At 46.7% G+C, this 22,896-nt stretch overlaps 1 protein-coding gene across 5 annotated transcripts in view; it reads right to left on the bottom strand.

The window, feature by feature from the left end:
• Positions 1-19,007, bottom strand: part of EHMT1 (euchromatic histone lysine methyltransferase 1) — a 163,719-nt gene extending 144,712 nt beyond the window's left edge. For 3 of the 5 annotated variants that reach the window (XM_075060610.1, XM_075060617.1, XM_032765224.2), the window contains exons 1-2: positions 18,936-19,007; positions 10,289-10,459 (exon numbers count right to left, since the gene is read on the bottom strand). Coding sequence is in view for 1 of the 5 variants with exons in the window: in XM_075060608.1 (XP_074916709.1) it covers positions 18,936-18,956 (21 nt within the window). In the remaining 4 variants the exon portion in view is untranslated. The remainder of the gene's footprint in view (positions 1-10,288; positions 10,460-18,935) is intronic. The other 2 variants (XM_075060611.1, XM_075060608.1) reach the window with 2 other exon arrangements.
• Positions 19,008-22,896: the final 3,889 nt, after the last annotated feature.

Below are 22,896 nucleotides of genomic sequence, written 5' to 3'. Positions count from 1 at the left end.
ACCATGGTGCAACTGTGAACAGAGAATAGCACTCCCCAGTTCTAGATAAGTGATAAGAGTTTGAGGCCAGAAGAGGTGACCAGATCATCTAGTTCGACCTCCTGTATATCACAGCCACCAACCCCACCCAGCATCTGCCCACTAAACCCAACCACCCAAATGAGACCATATCACAGCCCACAGGAGACTAGACTATGATGTGTCACAGGCAGAAAACAGGAGGGACCAAGATGCACCAGTGCCAGAGGCCCCTGCAATGGCAGGGAAACGACTGAGTGAGATAGACCCAGATAACCTTGGCAAGTGACCCGCACACACACACGCTTTGGAGGAAGGCAAAAAACCTCAAGGTCACAAGTGGTTCAGCAGAACGTAGGAAAGACAAATACTCTTGCACAGGGGCTTGTAAAAATGAATCTGCAGGCTTACTGAATACAGAGCTATCCATAGCTCAAGCTAATAACACTATTTAGCCGTCAAACAGCCCTTTATATTTCAAAGCCCTGTATGCATGTTACCGAACTAGCACTAACAACCCTGCCGGCAATGTAGGCAAGCCTTATTATCCCAATCTCACAGCAGAAGAAACAGAGGCAGAAAGGTTAAGTAAAGTGGCTCACAGTCATGGAATTAGAAACTGACCAATTGCTTAGCACTGGAAAGAAGACAAAAAGGGTCAAAGTGTACAGTTGTTAATAGCCACATCTCCCAATGCAGCCAATGGGAATTCAGACCCGAGTAAGAACTTCAGGATTTGGCCCTAAACTTTTAACATCTCCTGACCTTGGGCTTGATCCAAAGCCCATAGGAGGCAGTGGAACAGCTGCCATTGACTTCAGTGGGCTTTGAATTGAGCCCCTTTAAACAATTTACCAACAATGCCCGGGCCCTCCCTAGTATCTGTTAGTATTCATGTGTACCGTGCTGTAAACGTGCAAGGTGTCAGACAGTGGGAGATCAGGGCCAAACACAGAGCAGGTCCAGTGCTCCGAAAGGCTCGCAACTTAAAGGAACCTCCTGCGTGGGACCTTGCTTACACCTTCTTCCGGGAGCATCTCTCTTGTTCAACAATGCATCGTTTACCCAGTATGCAATGCAAGCAAGCTCTGGATTGGGCTCCAGCTCTGGGAGCTAAGCACTAGCTCTTCTACAGATTATACAAACATTTCTCATCGTTTCATCTTGACGAGTGAAAACCCGGGCAAAGACAACGACTGTCCTGAAAGGGTGCGAGAACGAAAATGAACCCAAGGGTCTGATCAGATTTCACCCTGGTCTACGCACAGGTTTTGTACCAATACTATTTCGGTTGAGGGGGGGCTTTATAATGAAATATTTATACTGGGACAACCCCCAATGGGAATGCAGCTATGCTGGCATAAAGGCGCTTGTATCAATACGGCCTATTCCTGTACATTTACAGGAATAAATTATACTGGTACAACCACCTTTAACTGATAAAACTGCATCCACACTAGGGGTTGTATCAGGATACCAACAGCAGTTTTGAAACTGACATATTTAGAGCGGTACAAAAGCTATGCGTACACAAGCCTTCACTCTGTACTGTTCACTCTTACCCTTGCCATGTACCTTATACTTATGGATTTTAAGGTCCAGAAGAACCATTGTGATCTTAGTCTCACATTTCATCCAGTGGTCCCTGCATTAAACCCAACAGCATGTGATTGAAAGCCAACAACGTGTAGCTGAAAATATTCCCTTAGGCCAGCTGGCATTCAAACTCACAATCCCTAATTTAGGAAGTTGGTATTTTAGCCATTAGGCCACTGGGCTTTAGCGTTCTCTATAGGCCTGATCCAGTGAACGTTAAGGCCTGGTCTCCACCTAAAATTCAGACCAACCTAGCTATGTCACTGTAAAAAATTTCACATCCTAAGCACTGTGGTTAGATTGACCTAATTCCCAGTGCTGGCATGGCTAAGTTGACGGAAGGACTCTTCTGCCTCTTCGAGAGGTGGACAGCCTACACTGAGAGAAAAAAACCCTTCCGTCGACATAGGAAGCAGCTACACTACAGCAGCAAAGCTGTGCCATACCTGTGCTGCTATAGTGGCTGCAGTGTAGACACGCCCCAAGGCACAGTCATAACTGCTACTCAAGTGCCTCAGTGCCTGCGAGATCAGGCCCTACCTGTCTGTCACTGTCATGTATTTATAGAGTGCAAAACTCGGTAGTGTGCAGTCCCCACCCCCACCAAGCTTAGACCTACACCTTAACGTTTTAAGAAATACCCTGTTTTTTATTCACACTTTGAGCTGTGTTTCCATGGGAAATCTTTGGCCAGGGGCAGGTCACATGGCTCAGTCACAAATCCCATGCTGTGCTGATAGCATAGGAGATAGTTTACAAGTGACATTTGGTCCCCTGTCCTAGAAGAGGCTGCAATTGTCACAGAGGTGACCCAAAGTATTCACTGGAGAGGGGACAGATTATAATTGCTTCTCCAACCCCCTACCAACCCCAGGTGCCCAGCCAAAAGACAGCATCTAGTTTCAAGGAAGACAGTCATCACAGCTTGCAAAGTTTGTACCACAATGCAGCTGTGAGCGTATGGGGAGGTGAAATGTAACCTAGAAAATGACAGTATGTGGGTGAATAAACAGTTAGCTCTGAGATCAGACTGTGGACATCATCATCTTGAGGTTCCTGGGGCAAAAAATATAAACAATGATTCAAATACAGTTGTAGAAAGCAGCTGGGGAAATGACTGCGTCTCCTGGAAACCTCTTTACAGAATGAACACAGACTCCAAAGGTGGCCTGCTTCTGACATTCCCTGGATTACTATGCTCTGAACAGACCTGTTTACCCGTGTGTGTCTGCCAACCCAAAGAACTAATGGGTAACCTAACATTGCCTTTCAGATCCAAGAGTTCCTTTACTTGGGTCAAGTACGTCCAATTTCTTAAAAAGCTCAAATGCTGTCTTGCAAAAAACCCAACCCTGGTTAGTGTTCCTTACATGCAATTTAACTTGTACTTGCATTACACAGTATTACTTCACAAAAGCTGAAACAGAACCCCTGCAGAGAAGGCCAGAGCAAAACCTTTCTAACTGAGAATAAGACTTCAGTAAGATTTGGATCACTGACCCTATCCTGCACCCCCAGGAGTCACACCCAATCTCAAGGCTATTCAAGTAACCGTGCAGATGTTAGAGCACTTAGAAGAGACCAGCTTTAAAGAGAAAGCTGGTTTAGCCCTTGACTATAGTAGACCTGCTGGTCCATTATAATTTAAATTGTAAGACCAATGCACAATAGTGCTCTGCTCTGAATTTCAGCTAAACTGAACATGAAGTTGAGTAATGCACAATTTTGCCACCCTTAGAATAAAAGGAAGTACTGTGAACTCATGCTAAAAATATTAGGCCCTTTATTCTATGCAGAAAGAGGTTACATTGATCAGTGGTATACAGCTTTTTACAATGGTTATGGTCTTTGGGTGCAATCGTCTTGTACTCTTTGAAAGAAGCATTTGAAACTGGAATGGTAAAGAAATAGCTACTTGAACAATCATCCATTCAAAGTGACACTTTTCTATACATAATTTCTCAAGCTACCCTGGAAAAAAATCACTGAATATTTCAGAGCTAATTCTGTTTGTTTGTTTTTAATGATCAATGTTAAAAAGGGTATATAAAGAATGTGTAGTAGCTACCATATTTGTAAAGGTTTTTTTAATAGTTAACTTAAGAAGCCAATGAGAATACTTATCACTTCTGTAGCTCTTTTCTCCTTCAAAGTGCTTGGAAGACATAAACTACCCAATCCTCACAGCACCCCTCAGAGGCAGGGATATATTATTATCCTCATTTTACAGAAACACAGAGAGATTAAGGCCAGCATTTTCAAAAGGGGGCTCCAAGTTGGATGGTTCAGATTCTGAGTACCCCAATTCACATACCTAGAGCCTCCATGCAGAGGAGCGGAGCATCTGCAGCTTCCGCTGACCCTGATCAGAGCTGTGGATGTTGAGTGCTTCTGGAAATCAGGCCCAAGGTGTCCCAGCCAAAAACTGAAGCACAAAAAACCTGTGACTCTTTGTGAAAATTTCAGCTAAGTGACTTTCAGTCAGCTGCAGAGGAAGGCGGACTAATAACTAACAATAATAATGATTTGCACTTCTATAGCACCTTCCATTTACAGATCTCAAAGCAATTTAGGTATATACATAAATAAAGCCCCTCTGTGATTAGTCAGTAGCATTGTCCCCATTTTACAGATACAAAATGGAGGCAGGGAGACAGAGATTAAATCACTTGCCCCAATCACAGAGGAAGGCTGTGGCAGATCAGAGAACAGAACACAGCTCGGCCAGTGGCCAGTCCCAGGCCATAGCTACAAAACCATACTTTCTCCCCATTAGATTAGCACTTTAGACATCTGACTCCCAGTTCCCTGCCCATGCCACCCATCCACGTCTATAAAGAAGGGTTTAAGTGACTTGCTCAGTGTCAAAGAAAGAGAAGCAGCCTGCTAGTGCTCACCGAACTAGAAAACAACTGGTACAGAAGCATACTTGTCCTCAGCAGACTATGCCAATTGCAAAATACACAGATCTGGACTTATATATGCAATAATAAATAAATCCAACTTATTGACATAAAATAGCAAATTCACAGAGAGCAGTACATCACCACCTCCTCTACAGATGTGCCGGCTGCTGCTTGTGCATGGCTGGATGTTGAGACACTGCACTACAGATTGCAAGGGCAGTGTGTGTTCGCAATAGACAGAGGGCTTGGCTACACTCGAAACTCCATAGCGCTGGCGCGGGAGCACTCCCGCGGCAGCGCTTTGAAGTGAGAGTGTGGTCGCAGCGCCAGCGCTAGGAGAGAGCTCTCCCAGCGCTGCACGTACTCCACCTCCCCGTGGGGATTAGCTTGCAGCGCTGGGAGCCGCGCTTCCAGCGCTGGGGCACTGTTTACACTGGCGCTTTGCAGCGCTGTAACTGGCTTCACTCAGGGGTGTGTTTTTTCACACCCCTGAGCGAGAAAGTTGCAGCGCTGTAAAGCGCCAGTGTAGCCAAAGCCTAAAGCAATGTAGCGATGATACAAGGGCAATTAGCAGAATTTTGGACATGTTGGATTTAACGAGTCAACTAATACATTTCAGACACAGCTGCTTTTTAGTTGAGAGAAATTCTAAAGCTCATAATCAGGCTCAGCCAACCAGATCTTCCTTGGAAGTTTCCAAGGCCTCTGTATTAAAACTTGAAGAGAAAAAGATCAAATTTTGTTATAAACTGTTGAATGCTTAAACGTACTAGGGGCCAATCCCACTCCCAATGAAGTCAATGGCAAAGCGTCCAGGGTGCAGGATCAGATCCCAGGAACATTTTTAGTTCACTGTTCTGGCCTTTGTTGACAACCCAGGAAGTGCAGCCCTCTGTCTTAGGGGCTCTGCCTGCACAGAACTCCCATTGACTCACCCTGATAGCTCAGCACAGAGCAAGTTTGCGGGTCTTTACTCATGCATCTTTACATTCACCACTAGCGACCAGCCTTGAAGCTGGCCATCTTCTTATACAGAGAAGACAAATGTGGTTTTTCTTTCAGTACTCAGAAGCATAGTCAGCTTCTCAATATTTTACTTCCTGTAGAAAACACAGACCAGAAATTCTTGAGGAAGCAAACAGTTCCTACTCTTCATTTGCAAAGCACCAATTACAGTGCTATAGAAATTCGCTTTATTAATAATATAGTAGCAAGAAAATGCTAATGAATTCCCAGCAAAGCCAGGGGAGGAATGTTCTCCAATGCCCCAACATGGACTCTGTGCTTTGGCAATGATCAGTGGCAGCATTAGCAAGGTCAATCCAGTGCAAGCTCAGACATATAACTCATCACAGAAATAAGAGGGGAACCACAGGCCTGCATGTCACTGACTGTTATCCTTTAAAAAAAAAGGTATTGTTGCATCAAGCAGTAATTATGGATCGCTCCATTCTCACTGGTGATGAGGGAGCTTCTGTCACTTGAAAAAACTGTTCAGGTCTCTGTGAGTGCTTAATATCTAAATATGTGCCCATGACAGGGCCTCTTGTACCTGGCTTGTAGGTCAGGTGAGGCAAACTCCATCTCCTTGCAATCTTTTCCTTTCTAACCAGACTGCAGAATCTGTGACAATACTACAGTGAGATGGGGTCAAACATTGGGTATGTCTACACTGCAAAAAAAAAAGGTGTATCTTTCACTCAGGTTAGCAAAGCTAGGCTAAAATAGCAGTGACGACACACACCTCGGATTTTAACTTGAGTTACCAGCTCCAGTTCAACCCACAGGCTTTAACTCCAATTGCTAACCCGAGTTAAAAGCCTTCACTGCTATTTGAAGCTGAGTTACCTAACGGGGGCTAGCGAACCTGGGTTAAGAACACACCTTTTTCTGCAGTATAGCTACAGACCCTTAAACTGCAAAGGGCAGGAGCCAACTCTGTGTTATATTTGTGTACAGCACCTAGCACAAAGGTCCCTGATTACTAACCAGGGCCTCTAGCCACTACCACAATACAAATAAACCACCACAATAACAACAACAGGAGGTATACCTATTAGTACAGATGCACAACCAAGGGGTATTTTCATCCCAAAGCACTCATTGAAAGTCTGGTCTAATACCATATGGGAGTCGGAGCAGGATAAATGTGTCTTTCAACATCTTCCCGGCATTCTCAGTCCAGTAACAAAGACTTTGAAAATAAATTAAATCAATGAGCCATGAATGATTAAAAACACTTTGCTATAAACATCACACTGCATCAGGGAGAAGGCTGGAACTGTTAGGAAACCAGCAGGGCAGCCGTGTCAGCAGGATCTAGGGTATCCTGTTTGGGAGAGGATGCTATCAAATACACAACAGGCTGATTCCAAACGTTCAGAGTAAGCACAGTGCCCCATATTTGTGTTGAGAGAAACCAGACCTGCTGGGGCTACGGTTGTGACAGTCTCCAACTCGTAAGATGGACACCGAACTAAAGACAGTGTCTGGAAAAATCAAAACACACTGAGGGAACAAACTTACACTTTCTCCACCATTTCAAATGATGTAAGTTGGACTCTCTCTATACGCTGTACATTCTTCATGGACCAAAGCATAAACATTTCCAGCAAATGCACTGAATATAAATTTGCTGGGCTAGTGGTACTGCCTCCTTGTGTTTTAGTTCGAAGAGTAAAACAGACAGACAGACAACACGACTTCTCCTCTCTGCAAGCACATGCACCCCAAGGTCACAGTGCTTGTCACCAAGGGTGAAAGGCTTTGTGCGAGCTTCTTGTTGAAATACTGGTAGCACATCTCAGTATTAATTACCATCTGCACATGAAGGAACAATAGGAAAAGTAAATATTGCACCTAGCTTTGTATAGGTGAGGTCTACTTTTTAAAAAAGTGTTAGTTGTTTATACTCAATGTTTTGGAGGGAAGTTGAAATATTCTAAGTGAAGCCTCTAAATCCTATAAGACATTTGCTTATGAACAACAAAGGTTTGGACTTGAAAGAGATTTGCTTTTTAAAGAATCTTATAAGCATCAAACTGTAACACTGCAACCTGGCGTGGTGTTAAAAAACACCTCTCCCATTGCAAGGACCACAAAGTAAATTTCACGTGCAAGGAAATCACACTCCCTTAATAGTTAGAACTCAGACTAATTGACAATGACTATTATTTACATGCATTTGATTAAAAACTCCTAGTATCTTGGTAGGAGCCTGTCTGTGGGTGCAAAGCATTCAAGATGCTGATTTAGTTTATCAAATATTTATTATGCCCCTCAATTAACACATTATTTAGACTCAGGATCTATGCTCTAGCAATCTGGACATCTTTACATAAAAAGTTATAGTACAATAGGACGCCAGATAGAACTAGATAAACTAGTCGGTGCCCATGACCGTCAACATTTTACTCTCTATATACTTCTTTAACACCTTTTACAGATTGTTTAAACCAGTGGCGGGTGGCCCGCAGCCCGCCAGCGGATTACCTTGACAGGCCACGTGGTTTCCACTAACCACTTTTGACAGTTTGCAGTTTTGTAACTACCCCTTGCACCTAACAGACCCCTCAAAATTCCCAGACCCAGTACTTCTTCAGGCCCCTCTGAAAACCCAAGAGAGTTAAGCACCCAAATAGGGTATGTCTACGCTGCACAATTAACCTGGATTATAACTCAACTCCCTTACCATCCACGCAGAAAAATCTAAGAAAGAAAGAAGATTCTCACATAATCACATGACTCCAGAAGCTGGAGCTCGGGGGAAAAACACCAAATGTCGTAAGAGTTGGCAACACTGCAATTTGTATTTTAACATATTAGCAGCTCAAAGTGAACAGTAACGGGAAACTTAGGATTCCTCTCGACCAACTAATATGCATTAAAATACAACTTCCCCTCTCTGTACTAGAGGTTTAAAATGTGTTAGTTAAAACATCTAAGCCAATAGGTTTTACAAATACACCTTTCATCATACTCTAAACAGGGTTGAAGCACACAGCATTTCTGTTCTCTTCAAGTCATACAAAAGTCACCATTAGCGCCTCACTGAGGTAGCCTCATTTCAGTCCTGGGTCCCCCATGGCTCTCTGTATAGCCACGGTCAAAAGATTAATTCTTGCTACTCTGTATTATTCGTTCTCCACACGTGGAAGAATCCCTGTGTCCCCTTCCTTTTTTAATCAAAACACAACCACCAATGAGCACATCTCACCACATACAGAATCACTGATTTCCTGCACTGTGCTAAAATACCTTCTTTCCAAACCCAGCTGTCTGTCTCTAAAGTGCCTGTCATTGTAGCCTTTGGGCACCAATATTACCGCTATCTATTCATTCAGCCCCAAATTCTGTGCTGATGGTTTTGGGTGATCTATTCACTATGAGCCCAAAATCCTTTTCCTGATCTGTGTGTTGTGCTGTCTGCCCTGAGAAGCAATAACCCCTTTTTGAATTTGTGCCCTTACTCACGTTACTTTACATTTCTCACCACAGAATAGCAATAGCCATCTACCTGGGGATAATCCTAGTCTATCCAAGTCAATCAGAACCTGGTTGCCTCCTTCCTCTGCACTTGTTTCCTCCCTAGCTGTCCACCTGCAACTTTCCTCCCTGTATTCCGTGCTGCTTCTTCCAGACTATTGATATGCAGACAGAACTAGGCCTGAATGCACTGATTTACCATTCCAATCCACTTGCCATTCTGCTTACCACTCATCACTGCCCTTGAGAAATCCCCCTGGCAAAGACTCTGACAGGGGTGAATTTAATATTGAATGGCCTGTCTTTACTCTCCATCCAGTTCCTTATCCATACAAGTAGTTTACTCCCAGTATCATGCACGCTCATCTTGTTCAGTAGTTAGTTGTGCGTTATGTCAGAGCAGCAGGAAATCCTCTGCAATGTGTCATGCCGTGGAACCAAACTACATTCAAATTTAGACTCAAACAAATGTAATATAGAAACAAACTGCAGGATGGTAAGGAGGGGGCCCAAAATATAGCTTTAAGAATGCAAGCAATCCTCAGGGAAGGATATTTCTCACTTGTTGGCGGGTTTATCAGACCTCCTAGGCTCTGTTTTGATGGGCATAACTGGGGCTTTCTTCAATCTTGTTTGCTCAATTGAATTAGCTTAAAGCAATTGAAAAGCCCTCTTTTAATGCTCCTTAATACACAGGCTAACACATTTGAACTCATATTAGCTGAATGTATTGTAGCTTTGGGTTTGTCTATATGGGCAGAAAATGGTGCTAGTTTAACATGATTAAAGCCCCATTGGGAGCATCCACATTAGGAAAAAAGGTGGTTTACTAGCACCTAACAAAGACAAGGCAGTTGGTAATTTTCATGCTTGTTAGTGGGATGAGTAAAGCCAAGGCATCCCCACAGAGTCTACTGTGACGTGCTAACGTGCAAAAACTACCAACTGCCTTGTCCACATTAGGATCTTACCATGTTAGCTAAGGAGGTAAACAAACAGACAAAAAGACAAAAATACCTTTTCTCCCCCCAGTGAAGACTTAAACCTCTGAAGCTGGATTAACTGACCACATTTTAGCCTTAAGCAGAGCTAACATGGCTGCAAACAAACCCATTTTTGCCTGTGTAGACGAGCTCACACTGGCTTACCATTAAGCTAACTCTACTAAGTTAACAAGATTGAAGAAAACTTTTTTTTTGGTCTATCAAGTCATGGCCTTCTGAATCACTCATGTGAAAGAGAGGGGGATTTAAAATGCAAAAGGTTTTCTTATTTTAACTTACCTGAAGCAGCTTAAGTGTTAAAAATAATGGCTTAGGCAAGCAGAGCAGAGCACTCTCCTCACTTGTGAGCTGGGGATCCTGAGAGGATATCAGCCATCGGGAGTAACTGAGAAAAGGAGGCAGAACAGGGCAGGACTGAAAGAACCACAGGAGATCACGTCACCTGCAAAACTGAAAGTGGGAAACTCTGAGGAAATCACCTATGTGGAGTGGTTTCGCATTCTGCCCAGAGCTCTTCCTGCATCCTACACTCAATGGCCTATTACAGTATTGTCCTTCCTGCCAGGGAACAGAAACCCTGCTTGAACCAGTAAATGCCGCCCCTTAATCCACAACACAACATATTTCCAGGGACTTCTGAGAGAGCAGACCCAACCCTTGCGGGCTCAGGGGTTAAGAGCAAGACTCAAAGCCCGGCAGACTTTTATCACTAAGCTACCCTTTCAAATGTGCTCAGCAAGTTGGTGCTCTGTTGAAAAGCTAGCCAGGCATGTCACAACAGGAGCCCTGGGTGCTGAGTTTCTCGGACAGTCTGGTCCCAATGGTGGATGCTGAGCACTTGAGAATCTAGCCCTATGGGGTTGGCTTGTCATCCATCATCTGTAAAGATAAAAGCATCTCCAGAAAAAAAGATCTTACTGATGAACAGCTACAAGAAGAAAAAATCATTTCTAACTAGAGCTGGTTTATTCAAAGCACAGAAACTAGACACCAGTTTTCACAGAAACTGCTCTGGACCCAGGAGGAACTGCATCCTTGTTGGAATCTACTTGTTTTCAAACTTACCTAAGGGCTATTCCGTTGAGGTGAAAACTGCAGAACCTGTTGGCGACTGTATCACACAACAGGTGAGCCAGCAGCTTTGTTCATCAACAGGCCTTGGGAAGATATGCCTTGACTAGCAAACTGATACAATCCTGACACAGATGTCTGGGGGGGGACATACCCCACTTCTTATTCATCACAGATAAAATGCACCCCTTAGGGGCTTTGCCTGGGCTCCACGTACTGTGGAGGAGCTTTACCCCAAGTTATCATTTTAGAAAGTGCACATTTCCAAAAGACCCAGAGCTTGAGGTTCTTCTCACTCATGCTGGTGCAAGTCAGGAAGATCTCCACCAAACTCAATGAACCTGCAGGTGCACTGGGTAAAATTGGTGTGAGCAAGAAGCAAGTCGGGCCCCCAAGCTTTAATCTTCAGTATGTTGTTGACTCTAAGGCAGGGGTGGGCAAACTACCACCTGCAGGCTGGATTCGGCCCGCAAGCCTTTTTAAGGTGGCCAGTGAGCTCCTGCTGGAGAGTGGGGTTTGGGGCTTGCCCCGCTCCAGCGCTCCAGCTGGGGCGCAGGATCAGGGGCTACACCATGCAGCTTCCGGAAGGCATGGCATGGCCCCACTCCGGCACTCCAGCTGGGGCACAGGGTCGGGGGCCACACCATGCAGCTCCCGAAAGGCACAACATAGCCCCTCTCTGGCTCCTACGTGCTCCAAAGGCCCCCTCCAGCATTCCAATGGGAGCTGCAGGGGCAGTGCCTGCGGACAGGGCAGCGGACAGAGCCACCTGACTGCGCCTCCACATAGGAGCCAGAGAAGGGACATGCTGCTGCTTTCGGAAGCCGCTTGAGGTAAGCGTTGCCCAGATCCTGCACACCTGAACCTCCCCCCACACCCCCTGCCCCAGCCCTGATCCCCCCTCCTGCCCTCCAAACCCCTCAATTCCAGCCCAGAGTATCCTTCTGAACCCCAAACCTCTCATCCTCAGCCCCACCCCAGAGCCCACATCCCCAGTCAGAGCTTGCACCCCTTCCTGTTTCCCAACCCCCTGCCCTAGCCCAGAGCCTCCTCCCACATCCTGAACTCCCCATTTCTGCTCTACCCTGGAGCCCGCACCCCCAACCAGAGCCCTCCCACCCTCCAACCCCAATTCTGTGAGCATTCATGGCTCACCATACAATTTCTATTCACAGATGTGGCCCTCGGGCCAAAAAATTTGCCCACCCCTGAAGACCTAAAGCAGTGGTCCCCAACGCAGTACCCACGGGTACCATGGCGCCCGCCGGGGCATTTAAGTGCGCCCACATACTGGCCGGTGGACAAGAAACCACCGAAATGCCACCGAAAATCATCAGCATTTTAGTGGCGACACCGCTTTTCGGCATCATTTCAGCGGTGACACCTCTTGATGTTGCCGCTTCTCGTGGCATTTCGGCGGATGCTTGTACACCAGCCACGCTCCTTGGTGGCTCATTGTCCAGCGCCTGCCACCCAGAAAAGATTGGGGACCACTGACCTAAAGAATCAAACTAACCTTATGTAAAAACCTGTAATGAACAAAAATCATCCACAGGAGAAGCAAAGAAGGCAGGTATCCCCTGTGTGGGTCCTGTCTGTATCATACTTGCAGGACAGTTAATTAACTAGGCTCTGAACCATTAGCTACCATGCAGATGAACTACTCTTGGTGTAAAAACGGAGGGATATGTACACTACAGACACTACAGGGCACAGATATGGTTCTACAGATAGGTCTCAAAACGCAGCTGTGAACAGGGAGTTATTACTGAGTGGGTGTGTTTCCAATGGGTTCCCGCAGGGATCAGTTCTTGGCCCTACACTATTTTATCATTTTTATCAATAATCTGGAAGAAAAAATAAAATCATCACTGATAAACTTTGCAGATGACACAAAAATTGGGAAAGTGGTAAATAATGGAGGACAGGTCACTGACTAAGAGTGATCTACAGTGCTTGGTAAACTGGGTGCAAGAAAACAATATGCGTTTAAATATGGCTAAATGTAAATGTATCCATCTAGAAACAAAGAATGTAGGCCATACTTACAGGATGGGGGATTCTATCCTAGGGAGCAGTGACTTTGAAAAAGATTTGGGGGTTGTGGTAGATAAAAAGCTGAATATGAGCTCCCAGTGTGACGCTGTGGCCAAAAAGCTAATGTGATCCTGGAATGCGTAAACAGGGAAATCTCGAGTAGGTGTGGAGAGGTCATTTTACCTTTGTATATGGCACTGGTGTGACCCTTGCTAGAATTCTGCATCCAGTTCTAGTGCCCACAATTCAAGAAGGATGTCGATAAATTAAAGAGGGCTCAGAGAAGAGCCACAAGAATGATTAAAGGACTGGAAAACCTGTCTTGAGGTAATAGTCTCAAGTAGCTCAATCTATTTAGCTCAACAAACAAAAGATTAAGGGGTGACTTGATTACAGTCGATAAGTACCTACACGGGGAACAAATATTTAATAATGGGCTCTTCAGTCTGGCAGAGAAAGGTGTAATACAGCCCAATGGCTGGAAGATGAAGCTAGACAAATTCGGACTGGAAGTAAGGTGTAAATTTTTAACAGTGAGGGTAATTAACCATTAGAACAATTTCCCAAGGGTTGCGGTGGATTCTTCATCACCGACCATTTTAAAATCAAGACTGGCTGTTTTTCTAGAAGATCTGCTCTAGGAATTATTTTGGAGACATTCTCTGGCCTGTGTCATATAGGAGGTCACACTAAATGATCACAATGGTCCTGTCCAGCCTCAGAATCTATGAATCCCACTCTATAAGGCTTGCCACAAGGTAGTACTCACTGGAGAACAAACCTGCCTTTCAGTGCTTAGGTTCGTGCTAAAGACTGATTTCTGCCCCCAGCCTCACCCCGGGCTTCATTACTCTAGGCATTTTCCCCTAGAGTTAACGGATTGGCATTTAACTTAAGGTACTTAACACATTTGTGAAGTCTGATGTGGACACTGTCGACATGTTTGTTCTAGATTATAAAGGCTTATTCTTTACTTAGGATAGATCAGACATATCCTGTTTTCTGAGCGCAAGGCTCACACAGAAAAGAACAAACCACGACTCTTGGCCACAACAAAATTCCCCAATCCCACTCAATTTCTTCACTAAGGTCCTTACCTCTTGCGTAAAGTGGTGTGAGATCTACTAAGGATAAGTGTTATATAAGAGCTAAGTGTTTTTGTTATTATCTGGCAAAACAAATTGATCATGGGATGACAAAGAAGGATCTGTCAGTCCCTGCTTTCCCATTCCAGTTGCAGGATGTAAGGGCTACTCCTTCTAAGGGCTAGCCCTTACAAACCAAACTGCTACCCTCTAGTCTAAAAATCTGCATCAGTTTCCAATATTCTGCCCTGATTTACTGATTTACTGATGTCAGTGGGATTACATATGGTATAAATCAGGGGAGAATCTGGTCCCTAAACTTCTTGGAGCTGGGGAGACAAAGAGGGAGAAAAGACTAAACTAGGGGTTTGACTACACTCGAAACTCCAAAGCACTGCCGTGGGAGCACTCCTGTGGCAGTGCTTTGAAGTGTGAGTGCGGTCGCGGTGCCAGCGCTGGGAGAGAGCTCTCCCAGTGCTGCACGTACTCTACCTCCCCGTGGGGATTAGCTTACAGCGCTGGGAGCCACGCTGCCAGCGCTGGGGCACTGTTTACACTGGCACTTTACAGTGTTGTAACTTGCTGCACTCAAGGGGGTGTTTTTTCACACCCCTAAGCGAGAAAGTTGCAGCGCTGTAAAGCGCCAGTGTAGCCAAGGCCTGGGATAGTGATTTAAATAACTCACCATTTCTCCTCCACCCTCCATGTTCCACTGCTGTAGATATTAGGCCAGTGCCCTCAGAGCAATAATACTCAACAATTCTCCAGAGAATTGTATACGGAATAGCCCCTCAGCCAAGATCCTTGGAGATTTCCCCCACAGTATGTGTACATTTTTATTTGCAAGACTAAACTATATATAAAGCGTTCATGGGGAAAGAGCCCTCAGTTACAAGTTACATGAGCGCCACATCAATCAACCACTGTAGCTGAAGGCAGAATTTGGTGTATTGAAATGATGGAATTGCCTGGACACGAACTCTTAAATCACACAGAAAGATTAATACCTGATCCCCTTTAAAAGCCCTACTGTTATTAGTCATGAATAGGGGCAGCAGGATCAGGCCTCTAGACTGCAATTGTGACTGAATATGATGTATATGGTCCTTACTTGAGCAAAATGCCTACTGAAGTCAATGGGGGCTTTCCCTGAGTGAGAAATTCAAGATCGCACCCGACAAGCATTTAGATTGAGCATTCCACCTTCGAACTATTTTACAAAGAACTGCTAATGTTACCATCTGCATAACTCTGCCACAAACTTCATTGCACATGAGGCTGAAATTTCCTCTGCCACAGTGCAATATTTTGGATACAGGATTAAACCAGAAAGCTGTGAAAGGTTACAGCATAGACAACTGCACACCTGAAATGTCAGGTGCAGCCAGGCTGTTGGGAGGTTACTGATCATTAAGTGCTTAGTAGATATGACTATGATGTATCCAATTATCAATCTGCAGCAGCTATTTGTATCCAGTTGATATATAAATATACAATAGCATTATTATCCTGTCTGTTCTCTTATGCACATGAAAAATCTTGTTCACTGCGGCAAGCTAGTGTTTACTCTTCATTTCAGTGCAACTTGTATATTCTGAAACTATGTTCAAAATAAAGCTTGAGGGAAAGTCTTAGTCTTGTGTTCAGCAGCAAAGCAAGCAAAAGGCATCTTCGCTCAGTGTGATGCCTGTATTTCTTTATTGGGACATTTAGAGCTATGAATCTATGTAATCTTTTGGGATATTTAGGGCTATGAATGGATAACTAATTGCCATCATGTGGTGAGGGTGGCTGGCAAACACCACCTCCTTCAGGGATTTTGGATTTGAATTTGATATATTCCCTAGCATTTCAGACTCGGTGCATTCAAACAACTGAATGCGAGTGTTGAGTCAAAATAAAATCTTCATGGATGGAAACTTTATGGTCTGAGTTGACTGACAAGATCTCTAACAAAGTCCCAGTACATTCCACCTCCCACAGAAAGTATGTCACAACCTCCAACTCCATTTATGACCCAGGGGGCTCTCCAGTCCTTCAACATCACCTTTTTCTGATCAATATAACCTTGACCGTAAAGGTTGCTACACCAACTCACACTTTTAAGGACAGAAGGGACCATCATGAACATCTAGTCTCACCTCCTGCATATCGCAGGTCATAGAACCTCACCCACCCACTCCTGTAATGGACCGAGACCCTCTGGCTGAGTTACTGAAGTCCTCAAATCATGATTTAAAGACTTTCAAGCTACAGTGAATCCACCATTTACAGTAGTTTAAACCTGCAAATGACCCATGCCCCATGCTTCAGAGGAAGGAAAAAATAAAAAAACAGGATCTCTGCCAATCTGACCGAGGGAAAATTGCTTCCCAACCCCAAATATGGTGATCCGTTAGGCCCTGAGCATGTGGGCGACACCCAGAAGCCAGACATAGGAGAAAGAATTCTCTTTAGTAACTGGGAGCCCCCTTCATCTAAACTACTGCCAAGCAGGCAAAGGGAAAGTGAAAGGATGCCAACGGATACACACTCAGTAATCAAAGAGCAGCCTGGAATCTCCTTTGTTTTCGTGGAACCTTAAAAGTTCCTAGGCCCCAAAAGTTGTTTTCTCCAATGGAAAATTTGCCTACCCCATTTCCTACGATCCCATCATCCCCACTCCTGCTCAAGATGCCAACTAGCTCTTTCTGAATGCTCATTTTCCCCAATGTAATTTGGAATGGGCCTGTTTAATAAAAAATTATTTCCCTTTCACCACCTCCAACTTCACTTGCTTGATTGAAAAGAGGTTGTATTGATTTTAAATGTAACCCTCCAAAATCTCCACACATCCTATAACTGAGATGAGTGCATGGTAACGAAACACCACTCCCTTGATTAATTGGTTGTGCATATGGGGGGGGGTTATATTGTAGTCATTGGTTAAGTTGGAGGAAAAGGGAAATTTGATATTGATTTCAATGTGCAGGGGAGGGCAGAGCAAAAGAGTATTGACACAGTACCCTCGGAGTGACTTGGGACTGTGATGATCCTGATACATTAGTCACAAGGTTATTTTGGGGGGAGAAGGAGCTGGTCTTGAGAGAAGCCCTGAATGTGTGCACGTGTGGAGAGTAAGTGGGTATCAGCTGTCCCCACTGGAGTGGGAAGGGATCATCTCCTCCTTTAGTGGATGCTTAAAATCCCAGCAGTGAGTAAGAAACAGACAATCTTCCTTTCATAACTAATTATTGGGGTCCACACTATGCAGCTCCCTAGCGAGCTCTGGGGTCAATGACCCCCAGGACTCACTCCTCTTGCCGGGACAGGGCCCTCAGAACCTGCACCCCAGTGTCAGTATGTGATGGGTGCGGGGGATGGTGTTTGAGGCACACACGTGATTAATCAGCCCTCTGTCAGGTTCTGCACCCTTCAGACGCGGAGCCTGCAGGTTTTACAAAAACCAGGATGAAGAGCTGCTTCTTATAAACCTGGCCAGGATGGAATAGGGCTAAACACAGGGTTCAGGGACACATAGTCACCCTAAAAGGCAGAGGCTCCCCCATGCCTCCAGTTACAGCCCCCCAAACTTCCATGGTTCACACCCCCACACATCCCACCAGGAATCATGCATGGCTTGTCCCTAGTGGCACTTCAAGCAGAAAGCTTTCAACCATTGCTTTAGGGTCGGCAACTACTTGGCAAATGGGTCTCCTGGGGCCAGTGACACCTGCAGCCAGCGACCCCCCCTGGAGCCAGCAACCCCCCTGGGGCCAGTGATGACCCCATGGGGCCCCTGACCCCCTCAGGCCAATGATGCTCATGGGGCCAGAGATCACTCTGGGGCCGACAAAGTTCATGGGGTCAGAGATCACCCTGGGACCAGCGATGCTCATGGGGCCCCCGACCCCCTCAGGGCCAATGATGCTCATGGGACCCCTGACCCCCTTGGCACCAAAGATGCTTATGGGGCCAGAGATCACCCTGGGGCCAGCGATGCTTATGGGGCCCCCGATCCCCTTGGCACCAATGATGCTCATGGGGCCCCCGACCCCCTTGGCGCCAATGATGCTCATGGAGCCCCCGCCCCCCTCAGGGCCAATGATGCTCATGGAGCCCCCGCCCCCCTCAGGGCCAATGATGCTCATGGGGCCCCCGACCCCCTTGGCGCCAATGATGCTCATGGGGCCCCCGCCCCCCTTGGCGCCAATGATGCTCATGGGGCCCGACCCCTCAAGCACCCCCTGGCCCCCCAGGCCTGTTCTGAGGGGGACCGCTCCTCACGAGCCCCGCCCCCACGTGACTGCCCCGCCCCCTGCCCGGCTCATCCCCGCCCCGTGGGCCCAGGACACTGAATGGCCCATACTGCCCCCGCGGCGCTCACCCCCCCCCCATCGCGGGCCCCCGACGCTGCATGGCTCAATTCCGCCTCTGCCGGGCTCGCAGCCACGTGGGCCCTGGAACCTGCATGGCTGCTGCCGCTCGGGCGCCCCGGCCCCGGTATGGCCCATACCACTCGTTAGCCGGGGAGGGGTGTGAGTTATACAGAGTCCCGGGCCCCACACACACAATGGCAGCGGCTCCCACATTCTTCCCCTCAGCGCGGAATTGGACTGAACCATGGGGCGGGCGGGGGACAGGGCTCCTCCTCCCCTCCCACAGAGCCTGTTTGGCCCTGGGTGATACCATTCCACCCTCCCCCCCGCCTTCTCCCCCGCCCGGGGTAGATGGACGCTGCCGCTCTCACTCACCTCGGTATCCACAGTGGCCATGGCCGGAGGGAGGGAGGGAGCGGCGCCCCGGAGCCTAGCCCCGCCCCTTTGTCGTCGCGTCACGCCTCGGCTCCTCCCCCTCCCCGGATTCTTCTCAATGGAGAGGCTCCGTGAGCGACCGCGCATGCGTCTAATATCATGGCGGCACCCATGTCTCCCCCCTCTCCCGTAGCGTCATGGCGGCTCCCACGAGTGGTGATTCCGTACAGCTCCGAACACATGGGCGGCAGAGGCAGACGCTGCTGCCGGCGGGCGCGGGGAGGCAGAGGCAGCTCCGAGCGGCGCCCAGGGGGAGCAGCGCGGGGGAGGGGGGGAATTCAGCCCTTGCATCCGATCGTGGGTGATCCGATGAGTCATGAATTATTTGTCTGCTTTTGTTTGGCACCTGTGGGTTTGACTGCGGCTGTGTTGCGACTCACTGAGGCCTTCACGCCCCTACCGATGCCCCCTCCTGCAAAGAGCTGCCCAGGCTCAGGGGGAGCATGTTCTTAGGGTGACCAGATGTCCCGATTTTATACCGACAGTCCTGGTTTTTGGGACGCTTATGTAGGTGCATATTGGCACACACCCCCGCCCTGGCCCGTCCTGATTTTTCACATTTGCTGTCTGGTCACCCTGCCTGTGCGGGAGCTCTACCCCCACCCGGGTTTGGACATGCGTTCACTTCCCGCCCCAGGATTCGCCCTGGCAGCCTGGTTGCGGATGGGCACAGCCAGATTTCTGCCCCCTATAAAACTGAACGTTAAAACCTAGAGGCTGGCTTCGAAACTGTTGCCTTTGCTGGTTTTATCAAGAGACTGCTGCTGCTGCTGCTAGTAGTGCAGAAGAAAAGAATTTTAGTGCAGTTTTAACCAAAAAAAACAACACCACTTCCTCAGGTGAAGGAATTTGCTGCATGTGTTTCAATGAGACATTTAAAATCATACCGGGGGTTGCCTCCTCCTTCCCCTTCAAATATACTCTTACTGAATCCTCCACAGCACTGCCAATGCCTTCTCTCTCTCTCTACATATATATATGGGATTACACTGTACCCCTTATATTGAAGGATACTAAAAAATTAGCAAACTACGTAGCACGGCATGCAGAAAATCAGCCAATTCTTGGGTGCAAGGAACAAACCACCCAGCATGCTGCACAACAATGGAGCATTTGGGCCAAATACTCTTATGAACGGTCAAGGGATTGTTAATAGGTCATGTTGCGAATAATCAAAAGAGCACAGGAATGTATATTTTATTGGTTGCTGAGGGCGTTTATGAGGAATATGCAACAGCTACAGTCAAGTGCATTGGGTGATCATGTCTCTTGTGATCCTTTCTGACATTCTCCAGGTAAATGGTATTAGCTTTGCTGTTCAGACAAAGGTGGCTTGTTATTTAATCATTAAGCAATTAGTGTTCACTGCCCAGATTCAAGTTCTGAGGACTTGGTGCTGTTGCTTTCCCTGTGAGCACCACAAAATGTCCTGAGCCAAGATTTTCAGTTTGGGCTTCTAAATCTGTATTTAGGTGCTCAAATAAGTGAACAGATTTTCAAAAGTGAGGCACACGCAGCAGTTTCTATTGAAGTCAACAAGGGAAAGATGTATGGAATAAAGCATCTGAAAGAAAGAAACAGGAACTGGAGAATCTTGGTACCTTAAGGATCATTATTTTTTCAAATCATAAATGTTGAGTTTTATGATTTCACAGCAGGGATTTCCTAGGACACTTGATGCTCAGAATTCTTTTCTATAGGAAGCTGCGTTTTGATTTTTGTACAAGAAAAATCAATCCTATCTCATGCCTGCTGCATATAAAAAACTGTCTTAGGATGGAAAATTACCAACATTCCCTGTAAAAGAAAAGGCTGGTGGTGTGTTTAGGGGGGAGGGTGAGAGTAGGAAAATCCATTAACCAGATACAGATGTGTTAATGTCGCTGATTAATAAAAGTCTCTATAATTCAAAAATATTTTAGAATTACCTAGTATTAGCCACTGTTTTAGCTGATGGTGTCCAGCAGAGAGGTGCTAAGGCAGGGGTTGGCAAACTGCGGCCCGCAGGACCCTCCTGCCCAGCCCTTGAGCTCCCGGCTGGGGAGGTTAGCCCCCAGGCCCTCCCCTCCCAGCCTCAGCTCACCGTGCCGAGCTGCCAGCCTGCCCCGGTGCTCTAGACTGTGCGGTGGCATGGCTGGCTCCAGCCAGGGGTGCATTGCCAGGCCTGGTGTTCTGAGTGGCAGGGTAAGGTGGTGGGGAGCAGAGGCGTTGGATAAGGGACAGCGGGTGCCAGGGGGTGGGCAGGGAGCCGGGGGAGTTGGATAGGCATGGGAGTCCCAGGGGGCTGGCAGGAGGTAGGGGTGTGGATAGGAGTCGGAGCAATCAGGGGACAGGAAGCAGGGGGGGTTGGTTGGGGGTGGGGTCCCGGGAGAGGGTGGAAAGGGAACAAGGAGCGGGGTGGGGTGGAGTGGATGGGTTGGGAGTTCTGAGGGGAGCGGATAGGGGGAGGGGGCGGGAGCCAGCTGTTTGGGGAGGCACAGCCTTCCCTACCCAGCCCTCCATACTGTTTTGGAACCCCCATGTGGCCCTCAGGCCAAAAAAATTTGCTCACCCCTGTGCTAAGGGCTAAGCAAAAGCTACCACCTATTTAAACCAGAAAATTATTTTCTGTCCTTCAGGACGGTTCTCCTATCTTTTTGTCAAAGACTTGAGAAGATTGAACCTTTGCAAAATCCCGTCCAGTCCTCTCCCTCCCCCACATTATTTTTTTCTTTTTAAAGAGTTGATGAAATGTAGTAATAGCTTCTCCTGAAGAAAAATACAAAAGAATTGCTTGAAAAAACCCACACATCATTTCAGGACCAGGGGGGTGTTGAATAAGATTTTCACCTGCATTTGTCACATTCTCCACAATGGTGGTGAGAAAGTCCCACAGTTAGCAGCCCTCCTGCTGGGAATACCTGAAAGGAATCCCCTAATCCACAGAATTGTAAATCCACTAATGTGAAACAATTAACTCTTTTACAAGTATTGGACAAGGACACTTCAGGCTCTGTAAATAGGGGAATAAAGACTATAAATTTAACAGTTGCATTAGCTCATAGGGCCTGATTCTGGTCTTCCTAACAATAGAAATCAACAAAGTAACACCCGTGACAAACTATGAGAGAAGATAGCAGATTCAGCCCCATGAGTTCCCCTGCTGTATGAAGAAGCCTCTTTTTCTGAGGCCCTCCAATCTTGTGAAGTGAGAAATGTCAATGCGCATTGATTTGAATTTACACATATATCTGCTCCCTTAGGAAACAATATTCCTCTCCCTTGCCCCATAAATTGATTGATTTCCTAGAGCCTGCAACCTGTTGGGGGCAGGGAGGTTCGCTCCCTTGTGCAGCCAACCCGAAGGACTGGCAATATTGTGTTGACGCTTCTGTTTGTCTTTGGCAGATGGCGAGGTTCTCTGTTTATCGCTATTATATATTTGTTTCGTGGTAGCACCTGAGCCCTAGTCACCAACCAGGACCTCATTGTCCTTAGGTGCTGAACAAACCCAGAACAAAAAGATAAGTTGCTGCTTTGTGTGTTTATTCTCTTTGCACATTCACATAGCTTGTGCTTTGCCCACTTATCAGGTTATACATCTAATTAGAAGCTTATCGTGGGCCTCTGAACTGTAACCAGCGGTGCTGAGTGAATAATTAATTTAGTTCTAAATTGTACAAATTAAACCAAAGAAAAACAGCCCCCACCTACCACCTCCGCTTTTCCGGGAGCTGCTGCTCTCCAGTACAGGGTGCTCACTAGAGAGGGGTCCAACCAACAACATGCAAATTGTGACTCACTTGTGGGGTGATGCAGAGTCAGGGCTTAGGGTCCAATATAGAGGTAAGGGCTCTTTGCAACATTCTGGGCTCTGGCTCATACTTGAAACCTCCTCTTGCTTCCCCACCCCCAAAGTTTA

The sequence above is a fragment of the Chelonoidis abingdonii genome, chromosome 24, assembly GCF_003597395.2.
Source record: "Chelonoidis abingdonii isolate Lonesome George chromosome 24, CheloAbing_2.0, whole genome shotgun sequence".
Taxonomy (NCBI): Eukaryota; Metazoa; Chordata; order Testudines; family Testudinidae; genus Chelonoidis; species Chelonoidis abingdonii.
This window is presented reverse-complemented; position numbering and strand designations above follow the sequence as displayed.